Source organism: Cricetulus griseus (genome assembly GCF_003668045.3).
Source record: "Cricetulus griseus strain 17A/GY chromosome 1 unlocalized genomic scaffold, alternate assembly CriGri-PICRH-1.0 chr1_1, whole genome shotgun sequence".
Lineage (NCBI taxonomy): Eukaryota > Metazoa > Chordata > Mammalia > Rodentia > Cricetidae > Cricetulus > Cricetulus griseus.
Window position 1 is genome coordinate 154,480,461 of NW_023276807.1, and position 16,098 is coordinate 154,496,558.

Consider the following 16,098-nt stretch of genomic DNA (forward strand, 5'->3'; position numbering starts at 1 on the left):
ATCTGTCATTCACTAGCATCCTTGCTGTTAGCATGCTATTGCCAGTTACCATGATGCCTTTACAGGCTTAACTGTTAACAGCCTCCTAGTGGTAGAATTGAAGACTCCCAAACAAAACAGGTTGGCTTCCTTAGGAGAGTGCATTGAGCTCCTTGCTGAAGAAAAGAATTTGAGCCTTGTAAGAGAGGGAACAAAAGGTTTGGGTGGCACAGTGACTTCAGGAAGCAGATGTTTGGTGGGGTTTCAGGGACAGATTTATTTAGGGTGTGTTAAAGGTATTTGTAATTGGCTGTAGGGCAACCCTCCAGGCTCCCAGAAGCTTTAGGCTTCCACCAGGATGTGACTCACTTATAACTACCCACAAGTCCCTTCTGTGCAATGTCCACTCCGACTCGGTACCCAGACTGCCCCCAAATGGAGGTGAACTAGTCATTGACAATGACAAACAGAAGGAAGCAGATTCAGGAGACATTTTAGAAGGGAAAACAATCATCCAAGAGAGCTGACACATTATGCACAAGAGTTAAAAACGAAGACAATAATAAAAAGAATGGCATGGTCACTATGAAGCTAGACCTCGCAAGGAACACAAACACAGGTGTTAGGACTCTGTCTCCAGGAAGGAGGGGAACTATGCTTTGAGAGATGCTGCAGCTAAGGTGCTCAGAGATACCTGTAGTTGCATCTTTCATTTAGTATAGACCTGGAAGATTATACACGTAGACAGAGAACTATTCAAGGAATCATTTGAGAGAGGAGCCAGCCACGGTTACTGGGCAAAGGAGCTGAAGCCAGATGGGCCTTCCCTGGGTGTGGTATAGTCTCTTCTGACTCATCAATAGTATAAAACATAAGCTGTAATAATGAAACCAGGTTGATTTATAATGTCTGTTTTAGCACATTTTCAGGTGAATGACCTCATTTGATTTCACTCTAGAAGTGAGCTAGATTCATGGTATAGATAGGGGAACTAAGAGAAATTAATAGAGAAACAGCACAGGTTATGAATAGAAGGTTTCAAACTTATTCTGTCTGTGGTTAATCCTGAGCTCATTCATTCCTATGAAGAACAGTGAAGAAACTCAAAATCAAAGCCAAATCCCCACACTGATCCACAAATCTTACGTTACTTTCGACTGGCTTCCTTCCCCCATCATTCTCTCCCCAGAACTCTTTCTCGGTCCTGTGCCTAAACTTGGCAGCTGCTACTCCACCTCTGCACTCTGTGCTGGGAGCTCTTTCCTCCTTGAATCTTTCTCCCCGACATGTATCTTTGCAGATACATTTCTGTCACCCTTTAAGAATTGTCACAGGCTACCATTATCATCCCTAACAAGGCACCATGCTCTTCTGACTCCTTTTTTAACCTGTTGTGTAGTCAGCCCATATAAGGTGGTCATTTCTTCCTCCCCTGTGAGCTCCTAAGCACAGCTGGGGTTGGGAATTTTTGCTGTTTTGTTCCTCATGTTTAAGAACCAGCACACATCAGAGCCCAGTAAATTCCCTTGACTCCAAGATGGATTTGGGCTAAGAAGCAGCTGATGGGACTGGCCTCTTGGAGCTTCATGGGCTTAGGGCAGAAGACAGGCAGAGGAAGGGATTGGGGAGGATAGTGAGTGTCTTGTGTGGATGCAGGTGTTACATTAGCACTTCCGTTATTTAGCAGTGACTGTAGAATTGGATCACTTAGGGAGTGATGCCTCTGTGAAACTCTGAATTGGCTGGAAAATACTAATGTTTCAAAGCAACAGTTTTTGCTTGTTTGGCTTTTTGAGACAGGGTTTCCGTCCTAGCTGTCCTGGAACCCACTCTGTAGACCAGGCTGGCCTCAAACTCAGCAATCAGCCTGCCTCTGCCTCCCAAGTGCTAGTATTAAAGGCATGTGCCACCACCCACTTGGCTTTGAAGCAATAGTTATATACAATGCTAGTTGGTGCTGTCTGAAGCAATTCCTCGTAAAGTGCCTGATAGAATTACAGAAATTTGTAGCGTTTTTTTCCTGGGAATCTAGGGATCTCAAGTTCATTTTAGTGAATTACATTTTCATTGTATCATAGGCAATATTATAACGAGGTGTTAAAGTTTGCCTTCAGCTCTGGCTGAATAATCTCAAATCATCTGGGATCAAAGAGAATGAATGGTTTTAATTGATAATACCTGTGCACACTGATTGTTTTTTTTTCATTCTATGATTGTAGGTGGATTCAGTAGACCCTTTTACTTAAATACTTCTTTAGCAGGTAATCTCTGGCTTATCCCATTTTTATCAATCTTATATTGATTTTTTCCTTATGTAGCTTAAATTTAGAAGGCTTGTTCATAAAGAAAATACAAAGTGTGTCTACAAGAGTGATTTTTGTTGGTCCTGCAAAGTATCTTGATGAAATAAAGTATCAGAAACACATGCTGATGGTGTGGAGGCATCACCACCCATCTTTGCAGAAATGACACTGGCTGGCAGCTTAATTTGACCATTGTTTGGGAAGGGCAAATGGAGTGAAGCAGCTAAAAATCTTCAAAATCAATGACTGGAGAGAGCATTTTAACTGAGTTCATTATATCAAGTCTTTAGGTTTCCCAAACCATCTGGTTTGAGACTGAGCAATTCTGACTCCAAAGTAGCCACAGACACTAGAGGACAGCTGGGCTTCAATTGTATAATAAAGCTGAGGGGGATTAGACAGACAACTGTTTGCTATCTATTAGGAGGCCCTGTACTGATATCAGAGCTCTGCTGTCTGTATTATTGTTGAGGAAACTGAAACTCAGGTATGAGGTGGCAGGTAGAGGTTAAACTCAAGTCAGTCAGTTTTGTGCTTCAACCTGGCATGGGTATTCCATGTCCTATCTTTACATAACGAAAGATCATCCACTCATCATGGTTCCTCCTTGCTGCCCTGAGTCCATTGTGATATCCCTTCCAACACTCAGGTAGTCATGATCCAGAGCCACTAGGCATCTCAGCTACTCTGAGATTTCATATTATCTATATCTACATGTCTGTCTCCCTCTCTCCCTATATATATACACACACATATACATTACACACATACATAGATATAGATATGCTCTCATTTCTTTACTAGCATCGTCAGCCTTGTTGTTCTCTTACATAGTTTATGGGCAGAGTTCAATACAATCCATCCATCCCCCATTGTGTCTTACCATCTCTAAAACTGTGGTTTATCTTGAGGTGAAACCAAGAGAATACTCTTCCAGTATCTTCAGTGAAAGTATAGGTTGTTGTTTCCCATAAGCACCAGAGACACTAGCAAGGAAATCAAGGTCAGGCCACGCCTCCTCTTTCACGTTTTTATTGCTATGTGTTCCCAATACAACAAACAGCATCAGTAGTGTACACCTCGATAAAAAGGAACTTTCAGCTTAGTAGAAAAGAAAGCGAATAGGTAAAAACTGGAAGGAATATGTACATCTTATGGGAGGTGTATATGTGTGACTGTTTTCAGATTCCCTGTGGACAGGATGTGTGTACACCCAAGTAAACTAGAGATAATTTTGTTCTGGTGAAGTTTTCAAGAAAGACTGTGTTAAGGCTCAAGGATTGTTAACTATCAGGAAGTCACCTAACTTGACATTTAAAATTCTTGCATGGAGTAGCAGCAATTCTTTCGAGGTATCAAGTCATAGCTTAGGCTGTTCATTTATGATGGTTACCATGCAAAAGGCCTTGCTCACTCTGTGTTTTCAAAGGAGAATGCATCTCTACATTACCCTAAAATTTCTAGACATGTTTCAAAATGACTTAAAAAGCATGCTCATAATACTTTTGTCTTTAAGTGCAATTCAGGAAGTACTCATTACATACTTAAAATATGTCTTGTTTGAGACAGGGTCTTGCTACATAGCCCAGGCTGGCTGCACACTCACAGCAATCTTCCTGCCTCGGCTTCTGAATGCAGGGTGTGCAACACTTGCCTGGGTTTAGAAATATTTCTAATTCACAATTTCATTCAACAGCTAAATAAATTCCTGACTATTTTATACATCCTTGAAAGGGAATAAATAACCAACTCTGTATCAACTCCTTAAAAATGAAAATATCTTACACAAACATTGCCTGTAATCCTAGCTTCTTGGGTGGTGGCCGGTGGATCATAAGTTCAAGACCTGCCCAGGCAATTTAGGGTGATTCTGCATTGAGAATATAAAATGGGGCTATGGATATAACTCAGTGATGGGGTGCTTGCTTAGCCTGAGTGAGGCCCTGGATTCCATCAAGTACTGCCAAATTTGTTTTTTAAGTAAGAATCTGTTCACTTTTAGTTGTTTGAGTTGGTTGTGTGCTTGGTTTAAATTTGTCCTTTCAGCATAGAATACAGCACACACTTCTAATTATGTCTCTCTAGTTTACTAAAATGTCATCCATATTAGTGTCAATATTAAAGACATAAAAAGACTATCAAGGAAAAAATCAACTCTTAAAATAAATATCTTCAGATCTGTATCCTATATACAAGTACTGTACATCCACTCCCTGGTGGGAGGGGGCATTCCTGGCTTTGTGTGAGCACGTTGGTCTCTGACAGAACTACCAGCATGGCACTGCAGTCAGGTGCACTCTGGCTGTGAACATTTAGATATGAACCATGCAGAAAATAAATATCTCAACCATGACAAAGACATGTCCTTGAACCTGCTTTCAAAGCACTTACTCAAGTGTCAGTCCAGCCTGATGATACTTTTCTCAGCTAGGAAAGAACACACACAACAAATCTGTGATGATCACAGTACATCAAGCAACTGTTAGCACAAGAACAGGGCATCATTGAAATGTACACTGTGTCTCAATGACACCCTTTGATATGATGGCAAGAAGGTGGGGGTTTGTCTTATATAAGCTCATCCACTGCACCCTGTGTGTACAAAGACATTGGTCCTGTTCCTTTTTGTTGTACAAATGGAAGTCAGTAGATAAAATGGGTCACCTGTACACCTTCAGTGTTTACAGATAACACATGGCAAACCCTCTTTATAGTGACAGTAGCTGCAATGCCAACTTCTTCAAAATATGCTGCTTTGAAATCAACTCATGGAATGTGGCATAAGGCAATACTCAATGACAGGCACCCAAGAACATCCAGAAATGTAAGATAGTAAACAATCATTTGAGGACATCTTTTTAAAATAATACTGATTTCTGCAATGTACAGTATTTACACAACAGTTGCAAATTTGCTCATACAGTATTTCTAATATAGATAAATAGGAATGCAACTCTAAGAATTATTTCCAAAATTTTCTTGAAGCATAAACCACTGGCACCTGTTTGTGTATATTTTTCTACTGTAACTTTTAAAAGACAGATGAGTAATCAGCTGATATGCACAATCAGCTCCAGGCTCTTTCCTTTCTTCGAGAGCAACCAAGACATTTAACTATTTTCCATTTCTTTTATGTTTTGGAGAGAGACATTCCAGGCTAGCCCGGGACTGGCAGCTATCCCTTTGCCTTAGTTTCCCAAATGCTGGGATTCTAGGCAGGTGCCACTGTAACTGGGCTCTTTGCTTCTGAGAACAGTCTTTGGTGCTTCCTTCCAAAAGACTCTGGTAAACTTGGTGATGCAGAACAGGAGATGGATGGAAGCAACTAAAAAGTGAACCAGCACTTCCTGTCCTTCCATTTACAGAGGGCAAGAGTAAACCTGGTGTGGAGGGTCCCGCTTTTTAACAAGCTGTATGCACCATGCAGGGAGGGTATCTGTCCGGGGTTTCCCTTTCATCTCTAGCTCCACAGGTCCGCCTTCTCATCTCTCTGAGGTGGCTGACCTGACTGGATGTCTCTTGCTAATATTCTTTCCATCTTTCTTTGGGGTTCTTGTCTGGGTTGAAGCACCTATTGAATCACTTGCATCAGGGGAGGGAGCAGCAGCCACAGGTGAGGCAGAACGGAAGTGATCAGTCTTTATGGATGAGGAGGGTGGTATGGAGACCAGCATCTTTCTTCCAGCCTGTTGGATTTTCTCCTGGGGGAAGTTAGCACTAGGTCGGCTGCTGGCTCTGAAAGCAGCATATGCATTTGGATTTGCCATGGAAGACGTGCTACTCAAGGATTTCTTCTCAGCATGGGTCCCTGAGTAGTAAGGGAGGAAGGGTGTAGGCATCACTAAAGACCTAGGAAGGTCACTAGGACCGAAGATAGCATCACTATGGATTTCAGCAGCTTCATGAAGGTACGATGGTGGCAGGGTGCCACTGCGCTTGCTACATGACTCACAACATAACTTGTTATACCCTGGTATAGAGCAGTACCGTGCTAGCACCTCCATTTGACAGAATATGGACTTGTCGCCTAAACATGGCTCATCTGCAAAAAAGAAAAACAAACCCACACATATGTAAACATTAAAGGTTGAAAGAAATGACAATTACTGACAACTGCAAATAAATCCCAGTGATACGAGAAATCAATACATGAGCCTTTGAATTAAAAATATAAACAATAGGATGGACTTACTGCAATATCTTGTTTTTACTTTTTAAAAGGCAGTTACCTCACTGCATTGCCCAGGTTAGCCTCCACAGGGTTGTGATTATAAGCACATTCCTTCACACATGGCTGAACAAAGATGCCCTGTGTTACCAAGCACTTGGCATGGCCATTACTGTGCTAACTCCAACAGACACTGTCAAGATCACTGGGGAATTTTGTCTTTAAAATGAAATTGAAATATGTATGTGATTGTAGAAGGAGAAAATTGGGTTCATTCTGAAGATGGGAACATCATTTTTAGTAGTGTGATATTCAAGTTTGCCTTTCTGATTAAGTTGCTTCTATAATAATTTCAAATCACAGCTAAATATTAAACACCCCTAGTGTAACTGATTAAAAGTTTTACCAAAAGAAACAATGTCCACTTTGATTAAGCTAGGACATAAAACTTTCTTTCAAACCAGAGAATTCTACTACTAGAAATTCTTAGGCTTTATTTTAAAACAAAACATCTCTCTATAATATGCCAACTATATTCTAAGTCACATGTTTATATATGATTTCTTGTAACTGTCAGCACTTTATGTTTACAGATAAAAACCAGGATATTTGTAGATACAAATGTTCCTGTACCCATTTAAAAAGCAAAGAATTATACCATCACTTAAAATCACACATATATGTGTGTGTGTGTGTGTGTGTGATTAAGGAATCTGCCATACAACAGCAGACTGAGCTCTCCTTGTTTTACATGTCATTCCATGTCCACATCCCAAGTTGTGTAATGGATGATACTGTCATGAAATCTACAGTCTACTGTGCTATACAGAATTTGAATGCTTTATGCTTGCTGAGGTCAGAAGCTAGGAGACCTTCACTTGTGAATGGTTTCTGTATGTCTGTCTAAAAATAAACAAACTGCTTCTGACATTGTGACTAGGGCTATAGATTCTGGCTGAAAGAGCCTTATATTCTTTGTCTCCATCATACTAACCCCATTAGCCTGATACTGGTGGAGGAAGGGAAGCACTCAGAACCATCCTCTGCATTAGAGAAGCCTCAGATGAGAGACTGATCTACAAGTGAGTATGTGGGCAGCCCAAGTCTCATTAGGGCAAGAATATGCTTCTGTATGGATGAGGGGAAGATACTGATGACAAACAAACTTCATGATCATTTTTTTCTAGGCATAGACAGGAAGGTTTAAATGCAAATGTGTCGGGAGCCATGAAAATTCCATTAGGAAATTTACAGCAATTCCAGTAACCCAGACCTCCAGTCTATTGAATAGTGGATGCTAGCTGATTTGCTATTGAATAGCATGGCCTCAGTGGGGAATGTCTCCTAGTTTGCATCTTTACAGAACTAAGCATTTGAATAGGCGTTCACCTGGGTGGAGGGCTAGGTGTGCAGGACAAGTGAGGACAGATAAGGATAAGAGTTAGGAGCTAGCTGGCAGAGGGGTTGACTATATGAGAGAAATGGCCTCATGGCCAGGGAAGCATGGTTAGGAAACAGCCAGGAAGATGCTGAATAAAGAAGAGACTCTAATTTTACAGCATGGAACCGAGAGCTTTCTAAAGATGACAAGATGCCTATATTTGGTCTTTATTGCCGTTGGGTTGCTAGGAGTTTCCAAGTCCAGGCTCCCCCACTTAGGCTTAACCTCATGGCTACCATGGCTTGGGGCTGAGACATGCCAGGCCATGACAAAATGGGGCCCAATGTGGGGCCTGAAAACGGGGGAAGAAGCCATGGACACCACGAAGAAAGGGACACCAAAGAAGCAATGGACAAGGCAGAGGCATGGACACTTCGAAGAGATAGTTGTCATGGTTGAAACGGTCAGAGAAGAAGCGGCTGAGTGTGGTGAGTGAACAGCATTAAGTCAGGAATAAAACTATATAATTGTAGAAATAGAAAACAGATATTTGTAATATAAATAGGAAGACATCAGCCAGAAGCTGATGAGAAAAGGTAAATCGGGTTATTTAACCCTTAAAGTAAGAAAAGGTGCACAAAATATATGTGAAACTAAAATGTCAGTCATATGATAAAGAAGTAAAATATAGTGAGTTAAACTCTGGAGTGAAAAAATACAGATAATTGTAAATATGAAACAGGAATATTAGTCAGATGGTAAAGAGAAGTTAGCCTTGAAAGTAAAAATGTATATAGTTAGAGAAATCGGGCAGATAATTGTTAGTCAGATGATTGTATAATTTATTTACTTGGGTATAGTTTAATAGTTAGGAGAGCTGAAACAAAGCAAAAGCAAGAACAGGAAATTTTAGAGTTAAAGCGTTTTAAAAGGATCCTTCCAACTCGCAAAAGCCACCGCCATGACTCTGTCAGCATTTCGAGTTGCACCGGAGCTTGGGAAGACATAAGTGTAGCCTTGCATACATGCAGGACTGCAGGAGATATCTAGGAATGTAATGAACAGCAGAAAACTCCATGCCTACTAAGGGGCGGTTGGATGGTAAAGAATATACAGGACAAATGATTGGGATGAGCAGGAAGAGAGAGTTAATAAGTATCAAGATGGAGAGTCTTCACCTCCTTCCTTCATTTTAAACTGGGAATACAGAGAGGCAAACACTCAATGGGAAAATTCAGCAGGAGCTAAGAGACAAAGTTTTAGCGAAATCGCTTACAGGAGATAAGGAATTTACAGGTTTCCTTGGATCAGAAAGAGAGAGGCTCAGGGGAACATAAGCAGGATACATGTGCTAATACCATTCAAACAGCTCAAGAAACTCAAGATGGCTTGTGTCCAGTATGGACCAATGGTAATTTTTACCCAGAGGCTGATAGGGAATATTGCTGTATAAGCCTGGGACCTAGGGAGTTAGTTCAGAATTTGTCTCTAGGCCTGTGTGGACATGATCCAAAAAGGTTAGAGACACAGGTGTTGAGACTTTGATTGTGAAACTACTAGCTTATAAGAATGCTGGTACTGCATGCCAGACCATGCTAAGGCCTCGCAGGAAGAGGACTGACATAGGCGAGTTCATTAAGATTTTTTCAGATATTGGAACTAGCTTACACTCAGGGATTAGTGATGGCAGCTGCCTTATAGGAACTTCAGTTAAAAATGTTATTCCCACAGAGAAAGCAAGGCATAGGGAGGAAGAAATGCACATAGCCTTCTAGAGGTTGCTTGGGATGTGTTCAAGAAGGGCACTGGGTCAAACAGAGTCCCAACAGAAAATAGGGGATTAGGCTTGTGCCAGAAATATAGGTACAGATTTTCCAGTGGCCCAGAGGGCAAAAGTCGAGCTAAGGCCAAGGTCAATTCTGGCAGTGGCCGCAGTCCACTGGCCCTCAGCCAGCGGCTCAGTGCTACCTCGTGCTGGTGTCTTTGGTGGGCTCAACAAAGCGGCAACTGTGGCGGCTGACAGCCTGGAGCTCCTCGGGGTAACTTTACAGCCTTGGGAGGTGCCACTATGGCTGATACCAATCAAATGTATATAAATGCTATTAATACAACCTGTCAGGAACTGTTTTGAGACATATGGGGAAGAAAGGGCAACAGATTTAAGTTTAGATCTATTCAAATTTTGGATGTTCATTTCAAGGATTGACTATAGCTACTGTGTTAGGAGAAATTTCAATCAAACTGCTCATAACCTAGGTAAAAGGAGAAATGTGAGACATATGCTAAATAGAGACTCTAGTTTTGCAGCATGGAACTGAGAGCTCTCTGAAGATGACAAGAGCCTGTGTTTGATCTTTATCGTTGTTGGGTTGCTAGGGGCTTCCAAGTCCACGCTCCCCCACTCAGGCTGAACCTCATGACTACTGTGGCTTGGGGCTGAGACATGCCAGGCCACAACACAAATAAGAATCCTAATCAAATACAATCAGAACACAAAATCAATCATTAAAGTAAAGGAAACTTTCTAGTCTTCTCACATACCACTGTCAGGTCATAAGAACTCTGGACAAAGAGCTTTATACCAGACCCCAAAAGTTATCAGATTGGGACAGTTGATTAAGAATGAGGGTGTCTTTTACCTGTTTGATTGAAATAACACAGGATCCTCAAAATTTGCTACAGACCTAGAACTCAGAGCAGTAAGGCTCTGGAAAGGGACAGGAACACACTAACTACCATGCTTATGCTGTCTCCTCAGCACACTGATTTTACAATACCTCCACCCACTACCACCAAAGAGGAGTAAGTAAGTATATTCTGATGGGAAGCCATTTATACAAACTTTGGGCCCTTCTAGCTAAAAAAAAAAAAAAAAAATCAATAGGATTTACCTGGAAAGTGTTCAATCTCACAGTAATAACCACACATGGGCAAATTATTACAGTAAATGTAAGTTTTAAAGCTTCTAATTGGGTATGGTTTACTTTTTCATCCCTTCCCTGCCAGTTTCTAGATTGAAAACACTATCCAAAACAAACAGCCAAATAGATGAGTGCTATGTTTCCCCCATGGTCATATTGGTTCTTACCATTTCAAATGACTTTTTTTTTAATGTTTAAAGATGGGAAGCTTAAGATGTCTAAAATACAAAATTATTTGTAGAAATAATGCTTTGCCATTTTTCTTATTAAAAGGGAGATGATCAGATTTTAATATTACTTATGGGAGAAGATACCTAGGAGAAATCTTTTTAGTTTTGAGGTTTAGCAGAGTGTGTATGAATGGGGGAAGAGAGAAATGGAGGTACAGTGGTCAAGAGATAGATGTCCTGTGTCTTTCTTATAACTATATATCTAAAATAAGTTCCTGCCTCTCCAGAGCTTTGATTACAGGTGTGGGCTGTCATTCATGAGTGTGGGGGGCTGAACTCAGGCCATCATGCTTGTTCAGCCAACTGAATCACCTCCCCAGTTCACATTTTTAATGTAACATATGTTTTGAAAGTGAAATAACTAGTTTGTCACTCAGTCAAATGCTTGACTTTAGCATATGTGCAAGATGTCTATTTTGGAAATCACTCTTTATATGCATGGGCAATTATTAGGAAGGGTGTGAAGGTTGAGTTCTATATATCTAAATAATTTTAGTAAAGTGTCTCAAAGACTGCTGTGATAATTCTAACCATAATTCCACATCATTATAGAGGTAAAGGATAGATTAAAAATGTATAGTTCCCAGCAGAAACTCCACACCAAAAGGAAATGCATAAGGATGACATGGCCACACCCAAAATCACCAATGCACTGGTTTTGGTAATTCAGCAATGCTGGCCTTATGTCAAACAGTATTCTCAGACTATTTCAAAGGTGTTTTCATTTGACTATTTCTTGGTAGGCAAATGCAAATTCCAGGCCTTGTCCTGAAAGGAAATTCTGCTCTCTAAGATTCAGCAACATCATAATGGTAAGACTGATTAGTGATACACTTACCGTTACAGGGAGGCAGCTGGCAGGGTCTGATGGACTCGGGCTTTTCACCATCACAGTGGTCTCCAGTCCTACAGAGAACCTGTCTCACCTCTGTTCCCTCTCCACAGGTCACTGAACACTACAGAGACAATGGCTGAAATTACAGGGGTTGATTCTCCCGAGACCAGGCACATGCATGCTCATGGGGATCTCCCTGCAGCATGAGTGCACGTACGAGCACACGAATGCATGCATGCACGCACGCGCGCGCGCGCGCACACACACACACACACACACACACACACACACACACACTCTACAACTCTGGACTTCTTCAGCTACAGAGAAGGTGTTGTACAAAGCTCCTGAGGCCAGACAACTCTTGGTTCATACACTGGCTTCCTCGACAGGTCCTGCTATGTAGCACCCCAACTCCTCTATTTTTCTTATTTACTGAAAAGTATTCTCAAACTAAGCTGAGAAACTTCTGCACTGTTGAGTTAGATGGGGCTGGGAGAAGCTTAGTTCTGAGTCTCTAAGGGAACCAACAGTAATTCTCCATCTTATGTGTGGATGACTGATCCTTGCCTGTCCCTCACTTGTTAGGCACAGAAGCAAGTATAGATCATGCCCATTTTTTGATGCTCCATCTTTCTATAAACCTTCTTAGTGTGAATCCTTAGAAATAAAGAATAGGTGGTAATATAGAAAATAAGACAATGAGTGAACCAGTCACCAAATACCATGCGACCTCTGGCTGTTGCTATGTACTGGGGCAGCAAGGCACACTGTCGTTGGATTGAGGGCAAGAGTGGACTAAGACAGGAGTCACAGTGCTCTTTCCTGAGCAGCAGTCTAGAGATAATCTGGTCCTTAAAGGCAGAGGAGGACCTGCTAGAAGGGACCACAGATAGGGAGGAGTTTGGACTACAGTGATGAGCCTTGGTGGAGCGGGAGATACTGCTATACCAGAGACAGGGAAGAACAGCCACATGAAAGAAGTAGGTTTGAACAAGCATGGTTTGGAGCACAGAAAATTTACTTTATCAGCTAGAATGAAGAAAGAGAGGAATGTGGGGGGGGAGGGGAGGGAGGAACTAGTGTACCAGGACCTTGCATTCTGTGGTGGACTAGAACTTATGTAGGAAGAGAGAAGTCAGAGATGATCTCAGAAGATTCAGGGGCCTCTCGGATGCCTCTGTGTCACAAAATACCTAAACATGGTTTGTTCTTGGACCCATTCTTCTTTCTTTTTTTTGAGACAGGGTTTCTCTGTGTTGCTTTGGAGCCTATCCTGGCACTCGCTCTGGAGGCCAAGCTGGCCTCGAACTCACAGAGATCTGCCTGCCTCTGCCTCCCGAGTGCTGGGATTAAAGGCATGTACCACCAACACCCGGCTCTGGACCCATTCTTAACTGCAAATGCTGTCTTAAAGAATTAGTTTTTCCTAGCCCCTCTAAAATGATTAGAAAATATGACAGCTCCTCTATTCACACACTGCATACTACCAAGGAACTCACCTCATTCCAGGGCCCTGTTTTCCACTGGGCTGGGCAGGGTACTCTGTTACAGGGCCGGCGGCTCTCAGGACGCTCCCCCAGGCAGTACTTGCTGTGCACAGAGCGGTTGGTACCATCATGGAGTGGTTGGAGGCAGCGAACAGTACGGAGCTGGTAGCCTGAGCTGCCGCAACTTTTGCTGCAGTGTTCCCATTCTTCTGCTGCCCAGCTGTGGGAGTAAGAGGGAGGGAGAGCAGTGAGGTAGACTGTGAGCATCCCCACAGTGCAATGCCTAGGCACTTCCTGTCTTCTGAATGAATGCACCTTATGGGGGAACAATGTTCTGACATTGGGCCCAGCACTTAGAATTCCTTTTGTTGTTCAAAAGCTGTTACACTCTTATTCATGAAGCATCAAGCTTACTCACAGTGTCAACGTTCTAACTTTCACTGTCATTGGACCTTAGTGAAAGATCATACATGCAGGCCATGATAGAAAGTACCTTCCTAAATGTACCCAATAAAGTTTTCCGAGAGTAATTTTCAATACTGCTTCCTATGGAACATTCCCAAATTCTAACATCACCATCAGCTGTGATTTCAGCTCTTCACAGGCATCTCTCTATTTAGCAACCTTCAAAGATGAGCATAATTCCTTATTTCTGAACACCACATTTCTTGTAGACAGGGTAGGTCAGTCTTGAACTGTGAATCGCAGAGTACTAAAGTTGACATGGTTATATGTTAGGAATTCATGGTTAGAGAAGGAACAAATAAACCGTGTGCCTCGAGTGCATACTGACTGACCAGATGGAAGAGGGAAAAGACTGAAGAAAAGTCAAAAGGATGCACAAGATAAGAAATGCATACATACATGGAAATGCATACATACATGGCATCTAAGAAAGCAGAACTCATTGACTTAGGGAGCAAGGTAGTAGTGGGGACAGAAGAGAATATGGAGATGACAAAGGACTCCATTGCCTTTAGAGCAACCGTTTTGGCCATTCTCCTGAGAGGCACAGTTACATTAGCTAACAACAGTGTGGGGTGTATTTCAAAACAGTGAAGACTTTTACAAGTGCACATCACCCAGAAAAGCCAAGTACTTAGTATAAGTATGTACAAAATTACCCTGATCTTAACATTATCAAAATATACTTGTGCATCAAACATGTGGTTATTTGATGTTAAATGAAGTCTACATGTGCACAGTATGCTAGAAAAGATGCTCTTCTGGTCCCTTTCATAACTGGGAAATTTCCTTAGGCTGAGAACAAGGCTGTAAGAACTTAGACAGAGAGCAAATGTATGTTCTACAGAATTGAGAATCAAAATGACCACTAATTTTTCAACAGCAATGCTGGAGTCCAGCCAAACAATGGGACAGAGACTTTGAGATTCTGGGGTAACACAGTATTCTATTCTTTGTCTCCAAGAGAGCAAAGGTGAGAGCAGCGGCAATGTATTTTTCAGAACCATATACTTTAACCTCTTCGATGCTTTTCCTAAGTCTAGATTTAAATCTTCTGTAAAATTTTTATTTGTTAGACTTTTTTTTTGTTTATGTTCCTGAAAAAACTAGTACCTCTTGAAATGGATGGATGAACCAAAAGATAAGATGTAACTAACTGAGGAAACCAGCGAACTCTGTAGTTGAGTAACAGGGTACTTGAGTGTTTAGTATTTAGATGTGAATGGTTTTCAAGACAAACAGTTTCACAAGAAAGCTATATTCTGCTCTTACAATATGACTCACCTGTTGAAATATGTGTGACAACCAGCCCTAGATATCACTATCAGCAAATAAGTCCATATTGTTAAAATAAAGAAAGTAAAAGATAAGTGTGGTCTGTAGAGGCTTTCAAATAGTGGACATCTTTGGAAGAAACTCAATATTTACTATATAACCTGTCATTTCCCCCAAAAGTCAACAGGTAGAAGGTAACACTTAGATGAAACCAAGTAGTCATTAAGTATCAAAAGAAAGAAAATAGCCAAAAATATGTCTATTTCACAAGTAGGCATGTAGGGGAAGGCAGGGGACCACAGCCTTTATACACTCCTTGTGATAACACTGACAACTTGAATGGGTAAATATAAAGGCTTTGAATGAAATAAAGCATTAAGAACACCCCCATTCCAGCTATGGCAGCAGGCTCACATAATTTAGTGCTTACAGCGGGTGTGTGCATTCCTGAATGTTGCACATGCGTCTGATGGGTTTCGGTTTCTTATTGACCTCACAGAAGCTGCGATGCACCATCTTATTGTCACTTTTCCTTCGGCATCCATATTTTGTGTACTGGAAACCTGGAACAGAACATACATTTTGTTTAGCCACTTACTCATGTTATGCATTTAGGATATAGACTAATGCATTCCTTAGCAAATGTCTGAGTACACATATTGTGCCAGGGTCTCTGATGAATGTTACCATTTAAAAGAGAATGATAATGAATTTAAAGTCTAAAAAGCCCATCGTTTCAGGCCTTAACATTTAGTAAATACTCAAACTTTCTAAGCAGTACCTGTGTACTTTGGAGTGAAGATGGAATGTTCACAGTGTAGTGTTATGGAAACCACTGTGGGGATCAAAAGCTGAGCATAGGCCTTTACACAACTCAGTTATGATCTTTCTGCAGGGGCAGAAAGGAACACATGGAAAAAGCCCCTAGCTTTGCTGAAGGGAAGCGACAGATAAGTCTTACAGACCAACACCTCCTTGAGCAGAACAATGCAACTCAAACTGTGTTGGCTAAAGGAAAGGCCATGCCATGCACATACCATGCAGGGAAGAA

At 41.5% G+C, this 16,098-nt stretch overlaps 1 protein-coding gene across 2 annotated transcripts in view; it reads right to left on the bottom strand.

The window, feature by feature from the left end:
• Positions 1-3,298: 3,298 nt before the first annotated feature.
• The window catches only part of Adamts3 (ADAM metallopeptidase with thrombospondin type 1 motif 3), a 201,099-nt gene continuing 188,299 nt past the window's right edge, over positions 3,299-16,098 (bottom strand). For both annotated transcript variants that reach the window (XM_035453248.1, XM_035453249.1), the window contains exons 18-21: positions 15,478-15,610; positions 13,320-13,527; positions 11,821-11,938; positions 3,299-6,324 (exon numbers count right to left, since the gene is read on the bottom strand). In XM_035453248.1, coding sequence (XP_035309139.1) covers positions 5,765-6,324; positions 11,821-11,938; positions 13,320-13,527; positions 15,478-15,610 — 1,019 coding nt within the window. In that variant the 3' untranslated portion in view covers positions 3,299-5,764. The remainder of the gene's footprint in view (positions 6,325-11,820; positions 11,939-13,319; positions 13,528-15,477; positions 15,611-16,098) is intronic.